Source organism: Engraulis encrasicolus, chromosome 20 (assembly GCF_034702125.1).
Source record: "Engraulis encrasicolus isolate BLACKSEA-1 chromosome 20, IST_EnEncr_1.0, whole genome shotgun sequence".
NCBI classification, from domain to species: Eukaryota; Metazoa; Chordata; class Actinopteri; order Clupeiformes; family Engraulidae; genus Engraulis; species Engraulis encrasicolus.
Genome location: NC_085876.1, coordinates 9,652,083 through 9,677,809, shown reverse-complemented (window position 1 = coordinate 9,677,809; position 25,727 = coordinate 9,652,083). Strand labels below are relative to the sequence as shown.

The following is a 25,727-nucleotide window of genomic DNA, read 5'->3' as shown; positions in this document are numbered from 1 at the left end:
CACCTTGTCTTTGCTGTTTTCGTGCTCAACTTGACTTGTAAGCAACTGTCTGGTCTTGGGAGAGAAGGAAACGCGCGCACACATGCTGAGCGCTCGCCAGCCGAGGAAGATCTCATCCTGTCACCCAGGCTGTCTTTTTCGCTAGGCTACATGACTGATCAATGCACCAAACGCAGCCCAGGTGCCACTAGTAGGCTATGTCCAAAACCTTGTGTGCCGACCAAAATTTGATGAAAACTTTTAAACAATGTTTGGCACAGCCAGGCTTTCCATCTCATCCGCGCATATGAACAAACAACGAGAGAGGGGCAACTTCACGTAGCCTACATTTAGTCAGTAGGGAGTAGGACCTATAGTAGGGATGGAAATGTAGCCTAGTAGATCTATAGTTATGATTCTTAATGTATGGGACAAGCAGTAGGCTACCAATTGCGCTTCCCCCACCAAAATAGCCACGCAAACGCTGGACTTCTCCTACTGCAATAAAAGTGGGGAGGTCGCGACTTTCGTCTTGAATGTTGCTAAATTTTAACTTGGCCTCCTCCATGCTTGCAGACCCCAAAAGTCCCCAAAAGCACTTCAGAATCCTCTCCCTTTCACTCAAACAAACACACTCTCTTACACTAGTTTTGTGAGATGGCTTTGTTTTCCATTGGAAATCCAATATGTCGAATAATTAACTTACATCCCCGTGCGTCGCGACGATAAAATATGTCGATAGTTTTTTTTCAGTCGGTGCGCGTTGCCTTCAGCTCTACCATATTGTAACGGTGCAGCCGACTGTAGGCTATTTTTAAGTTTTAAAGGTGAGTTGGGCGTCAGGCAGCAATACGACTGCCTTTGGTTTAGCCTTGTTACCTTTCCAAATATGAATTTAAAAAACACTGACCAACACATAAGAAATAACTTAGATCAACACAACGAACATCTTTTCTCATTTTTTAAGTAGGCTAGTGCACTTTTGCAAACCCTTGTTTGCAGACTTGCGCGCTCGGTCTCAATTTGGAACAGCGCACATCAGTGTCTGGCTTTAGCATTCAGAAATGATGGTCTTCTCTGCGCGCACACTTCATGGTTCCTTCTCGCTTGCTCACTCGGCTTGTGGTTGTTGTGATCCTGACAGTCTCAACCCCTAGGCCTATAGGCTGCTCAGTGAGATGGGAAATGTAGCGAACATGGGATAATGCTGCACTCTCACTCCTGAGGAGGCAGAGATAGTCCGTTACAATATAGTAGCCTCAATATTTTTTTTTTATTCATTCACGAGAGGTTCCGGATCAGCCATAATAAGTCCCGGAACACAGGGGGGTCAAAATTACGAGGTGGGGGATCCTGTTCCGGCATGATCCGGCTCAAATTAAGCACTGATAATAGTGCAAAACCGAGTCAAATAGCGTGTGCGTAACACATAAACCGCGTCCGTTTCCAAGGAAACAAAACGCTATCTTTAGAAAAGTAATTCCGCACATAAAGTAGGCTACCTTCGGATTGGTAGATGCTAGGAAAATACCGCTTTCAGTTATGGAAAGCTGAGGTTCTCAGCTTTTAAACAATGGTGTGTCTTTAGGTCTAATTAAAAATATTCTGTGTCAGATCGAAAAAATGAAGTTTTGAATGGTTTCAACAATGGCTCCAAGCCCAGGTTGTCCACCATTTCAAATTCGCGCGCTCCCGTGATGGGGAATTCTGACGTAACTACAACCCAAGACATGATCAAAAAAGGAGACAGGAACAGCAATTCAACAACAACTGCATATTTAAGCAGCACAAAACAAACACCTTTATGCAGAGTAAAGAATCACCCTCATAGCTAATGTGCTAAATGTCTGTGGTAGCTGCTGATGTGTGCCAAGTTCAAGTAAAACTGTTGCCAAATTGCATCCTACGGCCTTTCCCGGTTATAGACAACAACCACAAGCTGCTATTAACGACAAAAACCTGCACTCTCAATTGATGGTGTATGAATGGTGATACCGAGCTTTTCGAACGGGTTCAAAGTTAACCGTTGGACTCACAGCATACACTTGTACCAATTTAAAACAGAACTCACCCTGTACTCGATGAAACAGTCGGTCGTCGCGTTGAAGTAACTTTAGTTTAGGCATGATCTGCACTGGAGCTTGCCAACTCTGCTCTTGCACGAGTAGCTATGTTGAAAAGACGATTGAAAACGGTTTCTTGACGCTCGTTGTCCATTTCACAGGTGCAACTAATCATTAAAATGGGCGGTGTGTGTGTGTGTGTGTTTGTGTGCTCCCGCCAAATGTGAGGGGTGGGGGAAGGGGAGGGGGGTTGGTGGTGCGTGCATGGGTCATTTGCATACAGATATCTGTAACGTCATTTCGCCTAGTCAAAACTGTTATTCTAGATATCTTTAATTACATTTCGACTAGGCAGAATGAACATTACAGATATCTCCAATTTGAGATATCTCTAATCAAAAATCATTTCCAGATATCTATAATTGGATAGTGGATATCTACAATTACATTTCGCCTATCCATAACTCCAGTATGAGATATCTAAAACGTCATTTTGACTAGTCGTAACTCCAGTTACAGATATCTGCAATTGAATTTCGCCTAGTCAAAACTCAATTAAGGATATCCAAAAAGGAAGATATAGATATCTTGAATTAGAAGGATTTGAAGATATCTTGAACTGACATTTTGACTAGGCGAAATTCAATTGTAGATATCTCGAATTGCAATTAAAGATATCTGCAATTCAGTTGCAGATATCTGCAATCTATGTTGTGGATATCCAAAATAGAATTGCGGATGTCCAAAATTACATCACCCATTGAAATGAATGGCAAACGTGACGTCATTTGCCCTATCCAGAATTCATTACGGATATCCGAAATGACAGTTACGGATAGGAGGAATGTCGTTGCGGATATCTGAAATGCTAATTTTGACTAGGCGAAACCGAGTTACAGATATCTGCAACACATATCCATTCTGGCTATTAAATGTTAAAACCGCTTGCCATAGTCCCACGTCTCATTGAAACCAAACCAACAGCAAATGGCTGCATTAAACAACCCGTAGCCAGATCCCAAACACTTTCTCTAGTCCTGTATTTGCGCAAACTCTGCTCAGTCTCTTTCATATGGCACGTTTCTTAACTTGCTCAAACGAGGCTCACGTTTTTTTAGTGGTCAGCAGCCACACGTTCTTATTAAACTCCGCACAAACGATTGCACACGCCTGTCCGTGAAATAGGCCTAAATAAAGTAATGGTTATTAAAACAGTCCTATGTAACGTGGACCATGACCGATTGAAACGTCTTCCACGGAAAATCAAGGTCGCTCATTTAGATGAGGCAGCGCAAATCGATAGAACACCACTATCGAGTAAGGCTACCGGTCGCTCATCTCGACGAGGCAACATATCTCGACAGAACACCGGCTCTGAACGACACACCTCTAACACACACACACACACACACACACACACACACACACACACACACACACACACACACACACACACACACACACACAGAGTTGGGGTTGCTGATCCTGCAACCCTACACTGCACATACACTGGGCACTAACACCAGTGGTATGCATGTGTTATCCTTCTGCTCAACTTGACCCTCACCCATCCCCTCCAAGAGTGCCTTGGCAAATTTAAACACTACATAAATTTTGTGTCACTATATCCTCACGGACTGTAGCCTACAGCCGTTTATCAAAATCATACATGTCAGCACTATTTAGTCAAAATTAAAATGTAGTTGAAATGATCTTCAGGGATATGCTCAACATCATATGCTGCAATGTACAGCAGTGTGGTTTAGGAATGTGCTATATTTAAACAGGCAACATCGTCACCTTTGCATGTGATACGGTGGCAAATATTACAGTGCGTCTTCAATGCCACATAATGAGACTAATAATTATGTTAAATGTTTCTTACCTAATCCATTGAAGACCTGTCAGTCTGTGGTCAGTCACACCCAGAACGGAAGTGACGAACATTGCCGAGAGCGTGACGAACGGTCGCTCGAAAATACAACAAGGAAGTGGACATCCATAGGAAAGGGGAAAATAATATTCGGTTAGAGGCAAATTTGAACTTTTAAATAGCTGTCAAATCATAGTTTTAATTTTCGGGGGGTATAGTCACAGTGGACTTACCCAAAATCCCGTTGCAATCCATTTACATAACCGTGGATTCAGATAATAGCAATGAATACAGACGTGGAATTTCACATCAGGCAAAATTACCCGTGGAACAAGCTACCAGCAAATGTCAAACAGGTACAGTGCGTTCATAAATGTATTGTGGGTAAAGGTAGCTGGCATCTGGCACAGTCCCTTCTTTTTCGTCGTAACTGCTGCATTTGCCTGACAACACAGTTTTGCTGAAGTGATTTCACCAACCGCATCAGTTTTTTTTGCCTGCTTCCATTCATCCTATGGCCAGGGATAACGTTACAAGAATTCCTTTGCAGTGGCCCTTTATGTTTATCTGTTAGCCGCATGATTAGCCAGTTGAAAAGTATGCAATGCAGTCTACAATTGCAAGCTGTGTGGTTAGCATTAAGCATAACCCACGCCATAATTGCTGCATGAGTCCTGTGCTTTGAAAAAAAAGATGAAATATCGGCCGTGCTTAGGAAACCAGGAAATAATGTCAAATCCGATGGAGCCTCTGCAGCTAGCAAAATTAGCCTCTCCTGTAGCCCACCAATGAAGTGGCTTAGCGCTGCTCAGCTTACAGTGTGCCCAGTTACCTTTCAAACTTCAAAAAGGTCGGTAGAGTTGTTTGCTTGGAATCGCATTGTAGATGTGCCACTGTGTAAGGTATCATTTGGTGCTAAAATCGCCTTCAGGTGCTTGAGTGATTTAATGTCCATGTCTATCTTGTCATTGCACAGAGCCTTGGAAATTCGCAGAGGGAGTATGAGAAACATGTTCTCCTGTACAGCATCCGCAACCAGCTACGCTTCCGCAATAACCTAGGTGAGGACGATGCATTCAGATGTCAAACACTTTGCAGGTGCACTACAAGTGTGCCCATGGGGCCTTGGTCTTTGACTTAAGCCGCACTGCATTGTTGCCATGTCTTGAAGATGAAAATGTATTGGGTTCTGAATTCTACATGGTCAAATACAGCACAAGGGCAATACTTAATTTCCCCTCAAAGGTAATTCCGCATCAGTATTTACATATAACATGTCACATTTGCAGCCTTGTGCATGCATTCAAGGAATTTTGCATTGGGGTGTAAGAGGGAACATGCATATAAGAAGATGGATATGTTATAACACTGGGCGTGTTCACTCTTCCTGGCACACTTTTATTGTGTCATTAATGATATTCTGAAGTGTATCAGACCCACTGGGAAGTCATTCTCATTGTTACACAGCACGATAGCACACTGCATAATGAATTTGCATTCATGCCTCACCCTTGCAAGAGGGCAGCCCAACAGATCATCTAAGGGAGCAGTGCAAATAGTACCTCAGTCATAAAGGAGAATGGCTGCGGCGTTTGGTTGTCAGTCCTCCTACCGATTTGGTGGTGTCGGGATTCGACCCAGCAACCCTTGGGCTACATTGCCTGGTTCTCGCCAGAGAAGGGTCTGGAAGACCTTCACATTAACCCTGCTCCCAAACTACCATGCTGTAGAACCAATCAGGATGGTGGGATTTTCAGAGATGTGACGTAAATCAAAGTTTAAACATAATGGAGAAGGGGTAAAGAAGTGAAACGTGACAGCGGTGTCAGACAACAATGGCCACTCACATGGACTTACACGCTGACAATCATTCTGTTATTTCAACTGCATTTTTGAGTCTTTGTGTAGTTACAGTAGCCACGCACAAAAAAATGTTACATAAGTGGTTTCTCCAATCACGTGCAAGGATTTAAAAAATTAAAACGACGCCTTCTCATACCTTAGTGCATTGCATACTTCCAGATGAATTTTCGTGGATCAAAGCAGAACTCATTCATGTGGCGAGAGTCAGCTTATGGGGCTACAAGGCCCTCATATCCATGACCGCTTTACCCATGACTGCTCTTGTGCTGAATGTGTCCTCAGTCCAGTCAGTATTGTGTAATTAATTTTCTGTTTAGCTTTTACTACATTTACCTGCAACCAAATCTACCTTTGGGGGTAAATAACGTCATCTTAACTTACCTTACCTTACGGCAGTGCGGCACGTGAAGAAGGATGAGCGCAAGTACTACGAGGAGCTCCTGAAGTACAGCCGTGAGCACCTGATGCTCTACCCCTACCACCTGTCTGACATCATGGTCAAAGGCCTCCGAGTCACCCCCTTCTCATACTACATCAGTATCATGGAGGTAAAGATTTGGAAACATTTTTCGTTTTTTGTGGCTTTTTGTTTTTGTTGTGACTGATGGCAACGAGCGGAATAGCAAACCAGTGGTAGCGAGAAAGAGAGACAGGGTAGGGCAGGAAGGAGACCCGGGACGTGACCCAGGACGGATCAAGCCGAACTTGGGTCGCCATGGTGTGCAAGCCATAGCACCTCCACTATCATGCGCTATTAACCCTTTCATGCAAAGCCTCTTTTATAAGGTTGCCGTTACAAAAATAATTATGACCATGTCTTAATCTATTACTTAAGACTCTGTGATGTTGTAGCAGTGTTGTTATCACCTGTTTGAGTCTGGTGGTCCCATCTGCATGACAGGGCCATATTGTGAAAAGCCACTATGATATGACCAACAAAATGCCATATATGGTCAGTGCAGCTTTTTCAATGCAATGGAATGATTCCAGATGGACTGAAATCATATCCAGTGGGATGCCCTGGTCACCTGTATACATTTTCACATGACTGCATTCATTAAGCTGGATTTGAGGGCACCTCTTCAGAAAAAAATGCACACTGTTACACATGTCTGATCATTTAGAAAGACAGTGCCATATATATATATATATATATATATATATATATATATATATATATATATATATATATATATATGTCATTGTGGCATATATGAAACTTTGATTTCAGAGGTTGGGAAAAATAGCCTCATATCCATGCACTGTAGCGTGCCTATATTTTCCCAAAATGAACTAACCATTTCTGTTTTCTACACAATTCTCCAAACTGTGGTGTTATGTATTACAATATTGTAAGGAGGACCCTTTTCTCATCTCATTTAGTACTGATGAGCAGGTAATTCTCCAGAACAACAAACCCAAGTAATTACAGTATCACAATAAAACATGGATACTTCATTATGACATGCTTGAACACATACTTGGATAGAGTAGGACAGAGAGGAGTAGAGTATTAATTTCAGATGAAATTAAACACTTTGGGGTCCGACCGATGCAGATTTTAATAAAACTTTTCGTGGCAAGATAGAACTCTAGAACTGCATTTGCATGAATTTCGCACGAATATTAAGGGAAAAACAGACTAAGATGGCTTTAAGTAACAGAGTAGGACACTATGCATTCATCCTGACTGACGTAATCAAGGATCAATGTATAGTGCCCTACCTTCCCAATTAAAACTTTTTTAGTCCATTTCTCCCTTCAAATTAGTGCCAAATTCATGCAAAGCACTTCTGGGGTTCTACCTTGCCACTACAAAGGCACTCTAAGTTTAATTAAATTTCACGTCGGTTAGGCCCCAAAGTGTCTGCAAATGTTGACATTAAAACGATTGTGCCCCCACTATGGTTCATGGTTTGTCAGCATTTCTGGGCCGTGACTTGTAGTAGTTAAAAAGTAGACATTGGCCCACTGAAAGTTTTACTATCGTATGACGTTTTGTCCTGCACCTGGTCTCAGTAAGGTTGGATGTGCATGCATCTATTGTGGTGAAAACTCTCTGACCAATATTAGCCTGAAGCAGCTCCTGGCTGTTTGCCTGCATGGTTGACGCCTTTTCACAAGTCACCCTTCCCATTGGCAAGTCTAACTTAAAGGTGCACTGTGTAATATTTGTAGTAGTTCATTTCCAGAATTCACGCTGTCCATTCACAAACATTTCCATTTTAACAAAACACTTACCACCACCATTAAATTCTAAGTATTCATTATGACTGGGAAAATTGCATTTTAAATACATAGAAAAAGGGGATCTTCTCCATGGTCTGCCATTTAGAATTTCCAGAAATAGGCATTTTTAGCTGCAAAACTTAACGTCTTTTGGTCATACTAGTAAATATTGGTTTATTAATTATTAATATTCATGAAAAGATCAAATTTGCCAATAGGCAGCACAGTTTCAATGAGCAGCATAGTTGCAATACCTACTCTGGCCACAATTTTACACGGTGCCCCTTTAAACTCGCAACATTAGTGGGTACTATGCTTGGTGGTATACTGTATCTAATGCTTAGTGCACACAGATCATAGCGTACTTCTCCACAACCTATGACTTACCTTTGACAGAGATTCGCGTCTCACTTCACCCATGACACATTGTTTAAAGTAAACCATTACTTAGTTGCAGAGTTTCGAAAACATTTCAAGGTCGAAAGAACTAGCTTACTTTGGTGTTGGTGTCAGCTGAAAGGCAGTGGGCCAGTATGGCAGTGTTGGTGCCATCAGACCTGGGCTGGATTACAGTGCTTAAGGTTGTCAAGGCCTAGAGTGTTTGTTTGTGTTGGTTCCGTTGCTTTATTTGTAAAGGTTACTTGGTTTGATAACGCTTGCCTCTCTGTTTACTTTTGCTTTTTTTTTTTTGCTCTGCCTGAAATGCTACACACTGTTACTCAGGGGAGGCAGACTTTGAACTCAGGGGCGGACATGTGATCCGATCTGCCGTTGCACCTTGGAGAATTTGTCCTTGTGTCACTGTCTTGGACACTCATTGGCCAGGACATATCTACTGTTACACTTTGAAGGAACACTTCAGTCAATACGTACGTGTCCCCTGGAGGAATTGGAAACACTTTCTCAACAGCTACAGTGGCAATTGTGTCGACCTCGCCGCTGTGTTATATGAAGTGAAGCAAAATCTATCCCTCACCCTTTTCATGAAATGTGTAGGGCTTATCTGTTGAATGTCATCACATGAAAGAGGTGGCAGAGGTGACAATGTCGCTAGAGGAGACTGAAAGAGCAGAGGGTTTTCATCTTGGAGTTTTAAGTCTGGAGATGACAGAACAGAAATGTAATGTTGCACTGTCAATGAATCCAAGGGCAGGGGTCTGCTGAACTGGTAAAAAAACAAAGTTATAAAAGATTTCCCTTGAAATAAAGTCACACCTCTTCCTTCCTTTCTGCTGAAATGTTGCGAAATAGAAATCGCAAAGCTCAACGTTTTGGATGTACAGGCATGCAGCTATGCACTGCACAGCCATGCGTTGCTGCTTTGTCTGAATACCCATGCGTGCATTGTCTGAATGTTGGAGTTAGACAACTTTTTCCACCCATTGACTGTCAGCATATAAGTACCTTGTTGTTGTTTTTTTTACGAGTCTGACATGACTTGGCTTGACTAATAGTTATAGAAATCAGGGTTTAAGACAGTGCTTAGAAAAATTTATAAAAATGCATTTCCTAAAAAGATTTCAAAATACAGTATAGCACTATCTCCTTTTCAAATCTAATGCTCTTCAGCGAGTGTTTGGATTGTAAATATAGTGCAGTAGTGAGTGCTTTTTATGACCCTACTCTCCCACCGTACATTTTCGGGAGGCCATTTTGCCGGTGCTTAGGAGAGGTCACCTCTCGTATGAGTGTCTGCTAGATTTGTGGGTGAGATTGAGTGCCCGCCCGGTCCCCCTTCTCCTCTAGGTGTCCCCTCCAAAGGCATGTCATGTCACAGGATGTATGCAGTGCATTGCAGTCTCGGCCTGGCAGGGGTGTTTAAATGCGCTCCTTTGCACCTCTCTCCCTCCCTCTCTTTCTCCTCTCTTGCTCCCTCTCTTTCACCTCTCTCGCTCCCTCTCTTTCTCTTCTCTTTCTCCTCTCTCGCTCTCTCTCTCGCTCCCACTTGCTCCCTCTCTTGCACCTCTCTCGCTCCCTCTCTCGCTCCCTCTCTTTCTTCTCTCTCGCTCCCTCTCTTGCACCTCTCTCTCCCTCTCTTTCTCACTGCCTCTCTCTCTCTCTCACTCTTTCTTTCACTCACTCCCTATGTGTCCCTGACCAAATGATTCATGTGCTCTCTCTCTCTCTCTCTCTCTCTCTCTCTCTCTCTCTCTCTCTCTCTCTCTCTCTCTCTCTCTCTCTCTCTCTCTCTCTCTCTCTCTCTCTCTCTCTCTCTCGGACATGATCTTTCTCACACTCGATCCCTCTTCCTCTCTCTCTCCTCTTTCTAGGATATCATGAACTGTGAGAAGAGCTACGACTCGCTGCCAAACTTCACTGCGGCCGACTGTAAGTCAACACACTCCGCCCGCCCCTTCACATCGCATTACACATTCCCCCACGCTTCTAGTAGGAGTGACAGAGCACATGAGTGTGTGTATAAGCATGTGCACACACACACACACACACACACACACACACACACACACACACACACACACACACACACACACACACACACACACACATGCACACATGCACACTGACACACACTTTAATAGGGCTTTTATGTTATTTGCCAATTATGACTTTGATACCCTGGAGGTATTACTAGAGTGGTGTTATGTAAGAGTTGTGTGCCAGTTTTCTGTCCCCTCATACCCCTCACTGTTGGGAAAGAAGCCAATATTTTGAATTGGCAATAAATTAAACTGTATGTTAGGTTTCTGTTTTTTTTTTTTTTTTTTTCTTGGAAGAACTACTGGGCAAAAGGCGATACGTGAATTATGTTTTTTTGGCGACATTTACTGACTTGCTAATGACTTACTTACTACCATCTTACTAATAGTGTTAATATCCTTTGACACTGCCGACTTTGTTGAAGAGCTGCAGGAAGTGATGTTATCCGTCATCCGTTCTTTCCTTTTTTTGTCTTAAAAAAAAGATCATAAATACGCAAGATTTTTCTTTTGCATTTTTTAGAGCAAGCCCCACCAACAACGCAACTGCTGTTACATTGTTTTAGTCTGCAGTCTCAAAAAAACGTAAAGTAACTTAGTTTTCTCCACCACCTGGTGGTATTTGAAGCTGAAAAGTGGCGGGTGTGTAGAGTGTAGAGTCTGAACTTGGGGCCCCCAGAGGCATTCTTTAGTCCTCAGCCAAGGTTGGAGGTCAGCTGTGGGGTCAGGTGTGGCGCGTGGGAGGTCATGGCAGGCAGGTGTGACGACAGGTGTGTGTGTGTCTGGTTGAAAGAGAGGGCATACTCGCACACATGCAATATGCGTGCACACACACACACACACACACACACACACACACACACACACACACACACACACACACACACACACACACACACACACACAGTACGTCCTACTGACTGTGAACACGCATATGCATACTTACACACACACACACACACACACACACACACACACACACACACACACACACACACACACACACACACACACACACACACACACACACACACACACACACACACACACGCAGGAGAGTCAAGTTAACAAGGCCAAGGGTGCTAGTTCTCCTCTGCTACCAGAATACACCCCACTACTGTGTCAAGGCCACTGAGTGCACTTCAGTCAGGGGGTCCCCTTTGGCATTGGGTTGAAACTGGTGGGGTTTGAGCGTGCATTTGTGTGTTTGTGTGTGTATGTGTGTGTGTGTCATCACCGTCTGTGCGCGCGCACACGTGTGTGTGTGCCATCACCGTGTGTGTGTGTGTGTGTGTGTGTGTGTGTGTGTGTGTGTGTGTGTGTGTGTGTGTGTGTGTGTGTGTGTGTGTCATCACTGTGTGTGTGTGTGTCATCACTGTGTGTGTGTGCGGTGCTCGTGCGTGTGTGTGTGTGTGCCCTGTGTGTGTTTGTGTGCCTGTGTGTGTGTGTGTGCACGCGCACATGTGTGTGTGTGTGTGTGTGTGTGTGTGTGTGTGTGTGTGTGTGTGTGTGTGTGTGTGTGCATGTGTGGGTGGGTGGTCATCATCTATAATCCCTTTCTGAAAGGTGGCGAAGTGTTTTGTACGTCCAGCTGGTCTGCCACTATGGTCTCATCTTCTTGGCACAAAGCGTAGAGGTCAGCTAGTGCATGCGTGCATGTGTGCGTGCGAGCGCATGTGCGCTGAATCATTTGGGTTTCAGCCAGACACTGAGTCCCAGTGCAGTAGATGGAGTGTTGAGTAGGAGTGTGGATAGGCTGGACGTGAGGGATCTGTCTGTAGTCTTTTCTTTCACAGGTGAGAGGTTCATGACATGAGGTTCTTGAAGTTCAGACAGGCCGACAGACATAAATGGGCAGAGAGAGGCAGAGGGAGAGGAAGAGGGAGACAGAGGCAGAGATGGAGAGTGTGAGAGAGAGTGTGAGAGACAGAGAGAGAGAGATTGACTTGCAGACAGTGCGGGAGTCAGACAGATGGAGACTGACAGAACAGACAGAGGCCTGCAGAGAGAGAGAGAGACAGACTGCGAAAGTGAGAGAGAGACACTGAGAAAGCGAGACGGAGAGAGACAGGCTTACTGTAAGTCACCAAGAATCTCAAGTGTAGGATTGTTAATTATTCTTATCTGGGTTGAAAGCACGGCCCGATTTATGCATTCAAGTGGCCCTCTTCCCTGGGCACAGAATCGTCTCATCTTAGTGAAGTAGGGGATTCGGTCCAATTTTTGTGTGCGCTCGCTGTCTGGCTGACTCATTCAATTTTGCATATCATTGTCCATGCACAGTGCTCAAAAATGTAGGTGTCCTCAATTTTATATGCCCATTTTTATATGCTGTTGGGGTATATAACGTTTTGTCCCAACCGCTGCTGTTTCTGCCACCATAGTGTGTGTGCTTGTGTGTGTGTGTGTGTGTACAAATTTCTGCCATAACCACTGACCTTCACCCTGCCCTCCTTGCCCTCTATTCACCTGAAGTCCATACCCTGTTGGCCCGTAGCGTAATTTGACCCTGGTTGGCAGGCACCCACCCGCCGTCTTTCATTCTGACCTCTAGAGAAGATGAAGCACATCCTGGTCCTCGAGATGCATGTATTGAATGGTGCCAGCCAGGCAGTGTGTGTGTCTCACCTTCCGCAGTAGTCTAGGGCTCCGTTGAAACATGAATCGCCTTATCTCTGAATGGCGCGAGGGATGGACGACCTCTGTTTCCTGCTCTCTCTCACTCGCTCTCAATCTGTCTCTTTGTCTCTCTCTGTCTTTCTGTGTGTGTGTGTCTCTCTCTCTCTCTCTCTCTCTCTCTCTCTCTCTCTCTCTCTCTCTCTCTCTCTCTCTCTCTCTTTCTCTCTCTCTGTCTCTCTTTGTCTCTCTCCCTCTCTCTTCCGTGCCTGAAGGAAACGGAAAGCTCTGCTTGCCAGAGAAATGAATATCAGGGAACAAAATCCTGCTGTCACTGCTAACTGTGGGCTCTGGTCCTCTGCAAAGAAAGGCCTTAGCCAATTCTCCATTGCCGTCAAATTATTTATTTAATAAGTCAACTACATTGTCAGTTATAATTGTTGGTGGAGGTTGGAGGGAACAGGGTCATTACCTCGGCACCTTGTTAAATCTGCCTGCTCTACAGTAGGCTATAATTGTATGTCCAAGTTGAATGGAAAAAGCAGCTCCCCATAGTCAGTCACATCACCTTGGTGAACTACCTTAAACTGTATTGTACGTTACTAAAATTGCATAACCATTTTTGACCCGGCCTAACTTTAAGTTAGACTAGTGAATGGGGCCCTACATGATGATTGCTTCAATATAAACCTTGAATTGAGCTCGATTACACCTGCTCGGTGTTATAATCGATTGGCTATCATAGCCTACCTGTGTGTATGCGTGCATGTGTGTTCTCCATGCACAATCTGGTGTCTCCATGCACAATCTGGTGTTCCAGGGACTGTAACCAGTATGCCCTGTAAATAACTGTTATTCACTTTTAGATTAAAAAAATAAATGCTCAAAAAACACCTGGAGAAAATGAATCCCACCCAATTTGAACTAAAATTCCATTGACTTGATAGCCATAAATCTACAGGAAAAACTCGCCCAATACATTTACCTGCAGATGGTCATCCTCAAATCCCCCATTCTGGCAACCCAGAGGGGTAGTTATTCACTCCTGACCACTGCTGTATAGCTCCTGACACCCTGTTTATTCCCTACTGGAGAAGAAAGAGAACATGTGACCTTCAAATCTCAAGACCCACTACTCCACAACCTCCAAGGCCACAGCTGCTCCATTCAAGCAACTGAAAAGCCAAACAGGCTCTCATAGTGGAGAAGAAAACACTTTTCTTTGCTGTTGGAGTGCAGGAAGCATCAGGCTCAAGAATGCTGTCTTTTATTGTCACAAATACTCAATACCTCATATGACACGGGAGTGCAAGCAGTTTCAGAGTCACTGTAGCCAAGAGTCAAGACTATTTCCCATTGTCCTCACCCTTGAAATCGATGAATCGCTGCAGAGACTACAGTGTTTGTGTGAGCACTCCACTCCTGTGCCTTGTGCTCGCTGATGGTGTGCGTGTGCGTGTGCGTGTGCGTGTGCGTGTGTGCGTGCGTGCGTGCGTGCGTGCGTGCGTGCGTGCGTGCGTGCGTGCGTGCGTGCGTGCGTGCGTGCGTGCGTGTGTGCGCCTCTGTGTGTACCTGGGCTGGAATTATATAACATAACTCTATATGTATTGATTTGTGTGAAACTGCCATGCACTGTACTGTATGTGGACCTGGAAAGTACTTGAAAACAACTCCCAGAAGGTTACTTGATATTTATTTGTTTTATTTGAGGTGCTTACCCCTCCCACCTTTAACTTGGCTCAGATGTTATGTCAATGTAATATAACAGTTTGTACTGTGTATTTGCTTATAGATGTGTTTCTCCTCTGTCCTCCACAGGTCTTAGGCTCATGGGGATCGGCAGAAACCAGTATATCGACCTGATGAACCAGTGCAGGTCATCTAAAGTAAGGCAACATATTATCATTTGATAACACTTAAGAATGTAGTTTGCATGTTTAAATACCCACTAATATATGCCTAATCATTGTCTATGTTGTAACAAGGACCTAGTAGGCCCTTGATTTTACTTAACACATGTCTTGTATCAGTAATAGAGGCCTTGAAATATACAATATGTGAATACACGCCTAACAAATGATTGAATTTGCTTAACACTTGCCTTATAAGTCACTTATCCAGACAGTTAGGCTTGTGTTACTGCATAACATTTGAACCCTATTCTGTGTCATTTTATCAACATTGTAATCAAAGTATGATGTTAGTGGGGAATGTATGTGTATATGTAAAGAATTGTCTTAAGAAAAGACTTAATACCCTTCAATAGTGTAGTCTCTAATTTGATGTCATGACAATAGAGAATATATAATGGATGTTAAAAAAAGGCAGGACGCCAAGGCACTCTTCTAAGATAAAACCGCTTTATTAACAAGGCTAGTTCATGTTTGAACTTAAATAATTAAAAATACTGCCAGTGGCAGTATTTTTAATTATTTAAGTTCAAACATGAACTAGCCTTGTTAATAAAGCGGTTTTATCTTAGAAGAGTGCCTTGGCGTCCTGCCTTTTTTTGATATTTTCTACGTCTTGGCCAAAGAGCACCTTCAAACCACCACCAGTTTTACCACTTGAACGCCGCAGCCCTCCAGCCCTCTACTTTTTCATATAATGAATGTTGTTGTATTTTCTGTATCAACCAGCCATTGCACCATTGCTGTACCGTACATTGCTGTTTAGGTGTGTAGAACTTGTGCACATAAGCAAGCTGCGGCAGAACTGCTTACATCTGCTTTGAAAATGCACCAAAATCAACTTTTGGTGTCTCCTCCAAACAGTGGTATGAGAAATGCCTGGGCGGACCTGATGACGCACAGAGGCGAAACACGCTAAATAAACAAGCATAAAGTCAAGAAAGTGTGCTGTAAACTTTCTTTTGAAGTGGTATGAGAAAGTTTGGGTGCCCATACTTTCTCATACCACTGTGTCTTCTAAGACAACTTTTCAGTGTATCAAACTGTGCATAGTGTGTTATTTTCCTCGCAAAAAACCCCCACCCCTCCAAGGTTTATAGATTTTCTCTCACCATTTTCTCTACGTATACCCCAGGTTTTCCTGTATGCATGGCTTTATTTTTTTTTAGTATGTTTTGAAAGTACCCCTCCAAGGTGTACAGGCTTTCTCCATCACAACATTTTCCTCCGGCGTGTCTGTGCCATGCCAAACTTGGCTTATTTCTGTTCCAGTTCTAACAGCAAGCTGGAGGCCATCACAGTCTCTGAAGGTATTTTGAGGGTTGTGTCAGATGTCTTGCCAACAAAGCATCAAGTGTTGAGCGCTGGCTGGTGTTTGTCATCATCCGTGCTGTGCATTCGCATTTATGTTCCCCTCGATTTCCCCACCTTTTTCACTTTCTCTCTGACTCATTGTCTTTCTCTCTGTCTCTCTGGCTCACTGTCTCTGTCACTCTCTGTCTCTCTCCGTCTCTCTCTCTCTCTCTCTCTCTCTCTCTCTCTCTCTCTCTCTCTCTCTCTCTCTCTCTCTCTCTCTCTCCCCCTCTCTCCCCCAGAAATTCTTCCGCAGGAAATCAGCGCGTGACCTCCTGCCTGCGAAGCCTACGGAGATTACGGTGGAGCCCTGGTGGGTGGTGCAGACTGGCTACATCACCGAAGACGACATCAGGGTAAGCTGCCCATGCGTACCTGTATAAGACTCTCTACTGGCGTGTTCAGGCTGACATAGAACCATAGTGCCGGTGCCCGTTCCAGCACCTGATCTCGAACCGCTCTGTTCACGCCGCAAGTCTGAGCGTTTGGGTACCAGAAAGTTGGTACACGACAAAAATTGAAACATGCTTGGTTTTTCTTTGCGAACCGTGATGACACCATGGATGTCAACAGGTTTATCTGGGTAACCCATGGTCACGTACAGAAAAGTTCAGAGCCCGGTATGAACACCGGTAGTTTGTAGGTAAGCACCTCAAGTTTCCGACTGTATGGGAACGGGCACCAGCACTGTTCTGATCAGCCTGAAAACAGTATTATAGTCTCTCACTAGGAGTTTAGAGTCAGCTATGCTAGCATCTAGCTGGCCCTACCATCATCACAAGCAGAACAACTTCATTTTGGCAGTCATAACAGTGATGGGGTAACCTAGGTTCATTAGTTACAGTCCAGTGCCGCATATTCAACAATGTCTGGATTTAGCTGTGAAGTTCAACCAGGTGATGGCCTGGTTGAAATTGACAGGTTGAATCGGAACCAGTTATTTGGAATACCTGACATTGCATTGTAACTAATGATTTGAGGTTGCCCATCGCTGGATTAGCGTTAAGGGGTCGAACTAACAGCGTACATCTTGCAGGTTCGATTCCCAACATATTTGGGTGGGTGGGGGTGGTGGAAGGAGTGTTTGACCACACTTCCACTCCTCTGTAGTACCTCATGGTAGAGTGTGCCTTCAGCATAGCACCCTCCTTGCTCATTGCCCTACTGCCCTTGTGTGATGGATGAATTGAAGGGGATGAATTTTGTTTTGTGTACTGTGAAGCACTGTGCATACCGGTAATTACAACGACCAAAGAGGATGACTTTCACATTGATCTCATTTGCATTTTGAATCGGCATTTGTCCACCACACTTGAGTTTGTTCTTTTAGATGGTGTCACTTTGAGCACAGAAAAATATTCAACTTGAGTCGCAGGCTGTTCAGTCATTTGTTTGGCCAGAGACAATAGGCGGCTGTTATCTCCATGGTAACAGGTCTCCAGTCCAGATCGTAATTACCCGTTGTACCTGGCCTGCATACACAACACAACCAGCTTCAAAACACCCTGAGGCTGTCATTTTGACACTAAGCTGTAACACTCTCTCAACTTGTAGCAAGTCATGTCATTTTCTTTGCTAATTAAATTGGATGGTTATTGTCACCGCAACAATGCATTTGATTTCAACGCTTTTTTTATCTTAAGAGACTTACTACACTGGAATATCGAAAATGGAAATATGAGTTACAATAAAGTAGACATTCTTTTTTCCGCTAAATGATTATGATAATTCAAGCAAATTCCATTCCTTCTTACCATCACAAACATTTAGCATTTTGCACTTTGTACTTTGTAACTGGGGCCACCAACATCACAATGCATGTACTTTTGTATTGACATACAGTATGCCAGTAGCTCATTATTGCAAGCTGGGTGACATTTGAGTGAAGGGAAAGGTGATGAGATGGCGGCTTTGACAATTACACAACACTGCTTTTGCCTTTTGACAGCCAGATAATATCAGTGCTCTTAATGTTAAGCCTCTGTTCAATACCCATGAAGATGATAGGTGGTTAAGAGTCTTCTCCCCCCACCACTAATGCCTGAATCTCTTAGAGGTCCCTCTTGATCTTTGATGGACTGAAAGTGGAAGGAAATTATGGCGCAGCCATTGCAGGCCAATAGGACTGCGATGATCGCAAGGATCTCGTGTCTTTGCCATTTGAGAAATGCTTTTAAGGCAAATTGCCGACTGGCGTTCTGCAAAGGTTGTGTGAAGGCTTGTACGTAGATTGGTCTATCACAGGGACTGGGGAGAGCATGCCGACCGACGCCATTGGATGACTTTTTGAAAGCAAGTCTTTCGCTATTTTTGAGAAAGGGATAGAAAATTGCTGCTTGCCATCTTGGTTCATTTTTTCCACAATTGGCAATTGATCTATTGTCATAATTTTTTTTTTTTGGTGTGTGTGTGTGTGGGTGCGCGTGGTGTGCTGTGTGTGTGTGTGTGTGTGTGTGTGTGTGTGTGTGTGTGTGTGTGTGTGTGTGTGTGCGTGTGCGTGTGCGTGTGCGTGTGCGTGTGCGTGTGCGTGTGCGTGTGCGTGTGCGTGTGCGTGTGCGCGCACTGTTCGTGCGTGTGTGTGTGTGCACCTGTGTGTGTGTGTGTGTGTGTGTGTGTGTGTGTTTGTGCCTCTGCGTGTGTGTGCGTGATTTGCAGATCTGCTCGACTGGGGAGAAGAAGGCCATAGATAAGATGATTGATTCGGGGCCGCAGCTCGCCGGGTCGATGGAGTACAACGTCGTCCTGAGTGAGTGTCCTGTGTCAAGTGCCCTCTCTCACACACACACACACACACACACACACACACACACACACACACACACACACACACACACACACACACACACACACACACACACACACTCTGTCTGTCCTTTAAGGACTTCAATGCCGCCCAGCACAGACACATAGACAGCCACGGCAGTATGATCAGACAGACAGACAGACAGATGATTGTCCCGAGTGCCTGCACACCTGTTCTCGAAGGACACACGCACACCGCACACTGTCCTTGAGGGACCTCACTACCTCTCAGACATACAGACTAACAGCAGCTTGGACAGATGGACAACCACTTACATCTGATGGAACAGACAGACGTGCAGGCAGGTAGACTGCTAGGAGAACAGACACATGTACAGACAGACAGGCAGATACACACATAGGTAACAGACAAATGAGATGACGCGTAGACAAATGCATAGACAGATATTTTACATACGTACATAATAAATGCTTATCTCTTTTGTATTTCATTTCAGGTATCTATTTTACATTCCATTCCTGGTCGTTCTGTCATCATAAAAAAGAACCCTGTTCTCGTTTTTTCATTTCTTTTGTTTTGTTTTCTCCTGCCTTGTTTCTTTAGTGTGCCAAATGAGCCATTTTTCATGCACTTGTCAAACAACCCATTTGAAGTGCTGACAGTAACATATGAGGTATATCTGAGGTGAAAACAAATTGTGAATGAAGTGTGCATCTGCTTTGATCATGTCTGTCTACTTCAAGTTTCTCAAGTTAGTCTCGATTAAGTGAAAAAGTAAAAGTTTGTCGATGTCGACAGCAAAACAAATATTGTCTTGTCATTACTCATTTCTCTACAGTACGTGGTGGTGTCTAATTGTTGTTGTTTATCCCCTTTGCAGGCTTGTACAACCGTGGTTTTATCTATCTAGATGTGCCCATCTCTGATGACAGCTGTATATCAGGTGCCGTTTGTCGTATTTTCACTTTCAGCACAGCGACACACACACACACACACACGCACACATACATACACACACACACACACACACACACACACACACACACACACACACACACACACACACACACACACACACACACACACACACACACACACACACACACACACACACACACACACACACACACACACACACACGAGTACAAGTGCACACATACACATACACACACACACGGAACAATCCGAAAAATCCCCTTTCAACCACAACCTCTCTATCTGTATTTTTACCAGCTTTTTTTTTGCAAGTTTCTCTAACAACGCTGTGCCATTTTTACACACACACACACACACACACACACACACACACACACACACACACACACACACACACACACACACACACACACACACACACACACACACACACACACACACACACACACACACACACAGAATCCTTTTGTTTGCTTATCCCTCTATTTCCCAGGACATTGAAAGGGGGCAGGAGTGTTGGTGGTGGTGGTGGTGGTGGGGTGTACCCATGATCTAATGGGGAATAATGGGATGGGTTCATGTCCAATCAGGGGGTGGGCTTTAGGGAAAGAGATGGAGGGAGAGGTTGGATAGGGGGAGAAAGAGGAGTGGGAGAAAGGGCTGTCATTTTGGAGTGGGGGTGGTGGGGATGGCGTGGGGTTGGGGTGTTGGGTGGAGGGAGGAACGGCTGCCATTTTTGGGGTTGGGGTAGAAGGGATGGCGTGGGATTGGGGGTAGAATAGATGGTGCAGGGTGGGGATGTTGGGTGAAGGGAGAGAGGGTTGTCATTTGGGGGTGGTGAGGGGTGGTGGTATTGGGTTGAGGGCTGTCATTTTGGGCTGGTGGAGAGAGGGCTGCACGGGTAGAGGGTCGTCTTTACAGATAAGGATGTTTTTGTAAGTAATTATTTTCCACATGTCTGTCTTGCATGCTGTTGTCTCTTTTTGTCCTCATGTTTTCTGTCTGTCTGTCTCTCTCTCTGCCACACACACAAACAGTTTGTCTCCTCCCTTAGGGCGCGATCACACAGTAGGAGGCGGATGTGTTCTATTGTTTGTCAATGAAAATGAGCGGATTACGCGTCTAATATCAGCGCAAGCGCGTTGCGTCGTTACGTTACCTAGTCACCGCATTCGAATGGGCAGTGGATCCGCGCTCGGTGTGGTCACTTCTGATTAATCAGCTGGACGCGCATTGCAGATTGTAGGCAGAAATCCGAGGTCTGTGTGATCGCGCCCTTACACTGTTTTTATGTGACCATGACTCGGACAGTGTTCCATGGTTCCATGGTTGGTTCCATGGTTGGTTCTTCAGTTCTTTGGTTCTATGTTATGTCATGGCTCTGTGGTTCTAATGGTTCTTATCCGTCTGTAGTGCCCCCTCTGGAAGGGTTCGTGATGAACCGCGTGCAGGGGGATTACTTTGAGACTCTGCTCTACAAAATATTTGTCTCCATCGATGAGCAGACCAACGTTTCTGAGGTAGAGATGAACAAGAATGATTTTATGTTTTTGTCCATTCATTTACGGAAAAGTCATTAATGCTGTGTAATACATTGTAATACATTGGTGTGCCATATCTTCAATACATGTATGGTCTTTTTCTCTCCTGCCAGTCTCTTGTTCAATACTGGTATGCTCTAACCTTTTTTTTATTTTATTTTTTATTCTATAGTTGGCCAATGTCCTTGAGATTGATTTGGGCCTTGTGAAGGTAAGAGTCTGAAAAGATAACAAAAAATCCCTTCATCCCTCCCACTCATGCTCCCAAAAGTACATTTTTGATCATAAGAAAACCATCCTACCAACATGATTGTAAAAGCCATTTAAACTGTACATACCATTTTTTTTTCTTTTTCTAGAGCCATCAGTACACTCTCTCTCTCACACACACACACACACACACACACACACACACACACACACACACACACACACACACACACACATGTCTGTCAAGCAAGGCATGGTGTTATTCAGTGAGGTCCTGAAAAGCCTTGTAATTCGGTGCTGTGGGTACTGGGGATGGTGCGTGTGTGATGGTGTGTGTGCGCGTGTGTGTGAGGTGGTGACGCCGCCGCAGCCTCTGCCCTAGACAGCCAAATGGAGAGGCAATTTTCCCAAATCCCTGGACGTGCTGATAGCTTTCTGAGCTGAATGGCTCTTGGGGGTGTGCGTGTTGCCATATGTGAGCTTACGTGTGTGTGTGTGTGTGTGTGTGTGTGTGTGTGTGTGTGTGTGTGTGTGTGTGTGTGTGTGTGTGTGTGTGTGTGTGTGTGTGTGTGTGTGTGTGTGTGTGTGTGTGTGTGTGTGTGTGTGTGTGTTAGACCCAGTGCATGTGTGTGTGTGTGCTGCTGCTGGTGAAACGTGGGCCTCATGTGCCGTCATTCAGTCCATTTGCCAAGCAACAGCATCATTTCCCCCCCCTCTCCACTCTCCCCTGTTGCCATAGATTTCTAAACTTCCTGGAAAAAAATATGCGAAAGCCTTCAATAAGTTTCTTCAATATCACTGCTTTTAATTAAAACGCCTCAAAAGAAAATTATGTTTTGCCAGAATTTATTTCTGGGTATCTCCAGACTCTCTTTATTTAAGTCTGACTCTGAGTGGGATATTAAATTTGTAGTCGTGTACTTCTACTAATAAGGCATGTATTTAAAGTAAAACTTAATGAAAAGGGGAGGGGAAAGAGTGTGGTTTTATTAAATCATGTGCCTGAAGCTCTCGTCTATGCCCTCATTCAGAAGAAATTGCTTACTGCATAAAAAGCACACTTACACAAATGGCTCACACTCATGTATGCAAGCCCCATGTTTTCATCCACACATGCACATACATATGCATTCTCTCTCTCTCTCTCTCTCTCTCTCTCTCTCTCTCTCTCTCACACACACACACACACTCACACTCACACTCACACTCACACTCACACTCACACTCACACTCACACACACTCACACACACACACACACACACACACACACACACACACACACACACACACACACACACACACACAGGCCATCTTTTCCTATGGTGAGACCTGCATTGAAAGTGCTCTGACTTTGAGTTTTGGGATGACCCAGTTCTCTCTGCGCTGGGCTCTCCCCCTGTGCTCCTGTGCTCTGCTAGACTGAGGGATGGACCTGCATTCGCTCTTCCCTTTTATCTCCTGAGAGTTCATATGGGCAGGCACACTCAAGTGTTGGTGAGGAAGGGGCAGGTTGCTATCCAAGTCTATGGGGCACCTAAGTCTCCACCCCTTCCGGGCGGCTTGTGGGGCTGGGAACACAAACACTTTTGACTGGGCTGTAATGGACTGATCAAAGCTATTTTCCGATCCACCTCGCATTTCCCCGTCGATCACACATATACTGTGCCTCAGAATTAATAACAACCAATGGTGTGCTTGTTGACGTCACTTGGCAAGCGATTTTTGAGTTGTGTGTGTGCAAAAATATGTAATTATTTGGACTACACAACAGACGTCGCATGTCCGATGTGCAGCCACTTAAAGCCACGGTGCAGCGGTAGGGTTGGCTGTGCCTCGGTTCACGTCAGATATGCGAGGCGCACGTGTAGTCTCCAACACAGTTTTGCACAAAAGCTAAAATAACGTTTCTTGCGTGTCGAAAATGAGTGGTCTTACGACGCAAATCCAAACCTTTCAAATTCACTGTCATCATATGTGAAATCCGGAGCACATGCCAAACGGGATGAGGACTTAGCTTGACTCGCTCCATTAACTCTCATTCAAAATTTTGAGAGCTCCAGCCCCACGGATCGGAAGTAGAAGGGCGTGACTTAGGTGCCCCATGGCTTCACTAGTGATGCAACACCTTTGGCGTTGCTTCTAGTCAGGCCAGGAGTAACAAACATATTGTTTATGAGCTGCGGAAAAATCGGGAACTCCTCCCGCTTTGTCGGGAACCAATCAACTTTGAGCAGCTCCAACGTTCCTGGGTAGAGGCGTGTTCAAGGCAGTGACATGGCTTAAGCCGAGACGTTGTATTGGGACTAAGAAAATGTTTGGTTTAAACTTCGGCACAGCCTTTTCTAGCCTCGACCAGTAGCAAACCAAGGGAGGCAAGTCAACCATGCCGTTTGCCAAATGTTACTCTTTATGCATGAGGTCAGACCAAGTCTTGAACAGATATTTGAAAGTCGGCAATAATCAGGCTAGCAGGTTGCCATTTCTGATTGCTCTCTTGTTTTCTCTCTCTTTTTTTCTCCTTCCTCTGACGTCCCCCAGAATGCCGTGTCGATGTATTGCCGTCTGGGTTTTGCCTTCAAAAAGGGCCAAGTCATCAGCCCAGACCAGCTGCACCCCTCCTGGAAGAGCGCCCCCTCTGTCAACCGACTGAAGTACGCCTCTGTTTCGTTTCATCTGTCAGGTTTTATCACCCCATAAATGCCTGAAGCAGAAGCAGATTTTGGGCATTTTTTTTTCCCCTTGGTTTTTTTCCGTCAAAACCTGAACCATGTTCCTTGTTTGTTACCATGGGAGCTACCATTTTTACAAGTTTGTGTGTGTGTGTGGGTGTGTGGGTGTGTGGGTGGGTGTGCATGTGTGCGTGTTTGCGTGCATACGTGTGTGTGACAACAGGAGCACTATGGACCCACAGAAGATGCTGCTGTCTTGGGAAGGCAGTAGCCCCGTCATGGAGGCCGGATCCTCGGCCACAGACACGGACACCACCAGCCTGGAGGACCAGGGTACGGTAACCCACCAGGGACAAAAAATAATGTTACACTGTAAACAAAAAATGCAGTGTTGGGAATCAACACAGTTTTACGGTGTGGTGATGCAAAAAAAATACATAGTGAAAAGACTGCTCCAGCCTTGAGGACCACGGTACGGTAGCTCACTGGGGACAAAAAAATAATGCTGGTGATAAAAATGTGAAGTGAAGTCAAGTGAAAGTGAAGATCCACTAAGTAAGGGTTAACGTTCGGCGAGAAGGTCGCTACCGTGGAATAGCAGCACGACAGAGAGAATCTTTAGACCCCGACGCGGAGCGGAGGGGTCTTGTTCTCTCTGAAGTGCTGCTATTCCACAACGCGACCGACTCGCCGAAAGTTAACCCGCTTATTATATGGATATACTTAAATGATTCACACATGGCGGGGACATTTCTTTAGGCCTATTTAATGTTAAGTCAAAAGATTGTTGCTGCGCAAAACAAAACAGTGCCGTTGTGGAACACAGCTAGGCAACAGCTAGGTAGCCAGGACAACAGGTGTTGTCTATCACAGCAGCTGATTAGAGTCTTGTTGAAAAGTCGCTTTAGCATTGAAAAGTCTTGTTGCCATTGACAGCGGTCTGTTATAGACCAACCCGTCCGTTATCGAAAAATAACAGACGTGCGAACGTTGGGGAGCCCCGTTGAAATGAATGGAGCATTCGACCGATGACGTCACACCATATAATAATAGGGAAATAACGACAGAAATTACCAGCCTTAAGAATTAGGGTTCGGCAACACTACATTGCATTACACTTAGCTGTCACTTTTACCCTAAGAATTACATTTATTAATATACAGGGAATTGCTAACTTATTGGTGATACATTCTCAATTAGGAAAAAATCACTTCCAGGCAGTAGGACCAGGGTATGGCACTCCAGCAGAAAAAAAATGGGTGCTTTATTGCCCCTCCCAAAT

The 25,727-nt window shown here is 44.6% G+C and overlaps 2 protein-coding genes across 4 annotated transcripts in view; one reads left to right on the top strand and one right to left on the bottom strand.

Moving 5' to 3' along the window:
- The window catches only part of klhl38a (kelch-like family member 38a), a 34,602-nt gene extending 30,594 nt beyond the window's left edge, over positions 1–4,008 (bottom strand). For 2 of the 3 annotated variants that reach the window (XM_063185366.1, XM_063185370.1), the window contains exon 1: positions 3,928–3,989. In XM_063185366.1, coding sequence (XP_063041436.1) covers positions 3,928–3,989 — 62 coding nt within the window. Of the gene's footprint in view, positions 1–3,927 lie in introns of all 3 variants that reach the window. The other variant, XM_063185367.1, reaches the window with a different exon arrangement.
- A 174-nt stretch (positions 4,009–4,182) lies between these two features.
- fam91a1 (family with sequence similarity 91 member A1) overlaps positions 4,183–25,727 on the top strand; it is a 42,045-nt gene continuing 20,500 nt past the window's right edge. Inside the window, exons 1-12 of the mRNA XM_063185364.1 lie at positions 4,183–4,271; positions 4,892–4,976; positions 6,175–6,326; positions 10,278–10,335; positions 14,880–14,947; positions 16,567–16,680; positions 18,980–19,070; positions 19,969–20,031; positions 21,438–21,544; positions 21,738–21,776; positions 24,315–24,427; positions 24,669–24,778. Coding sequence (XP_063041434.1) covers positions 4,200–4,271; positions 4,892–4,976; positions 6,175–6,326; positions 10,278–10,335; positions 14,880–14,947; positions 16,567–16,680; positions 18,980–19,070; positions 19,969–20,031; positions 21,438–21,544; positions 21,738–21,776; positions 24,315–24,427; positions 24,669–24,778 — 1,072 coding nt within the window. The 5' untranslated portion in view covers positions 4,183–4,199. The remainder of the gene's footprint in view (positions 4,272–4,891; positions 4,977–6,174; positions 6,327–10,277; positions 10,336–14,879; positions 14,948–16,566; positions 16,681–18,979; positions 19,071–19,968; positions 20,032–21,437; positions 21,545–21,737; positions 21,777–24,314; positions 24,428–24,668; positions 24,779–25,727) is intronic.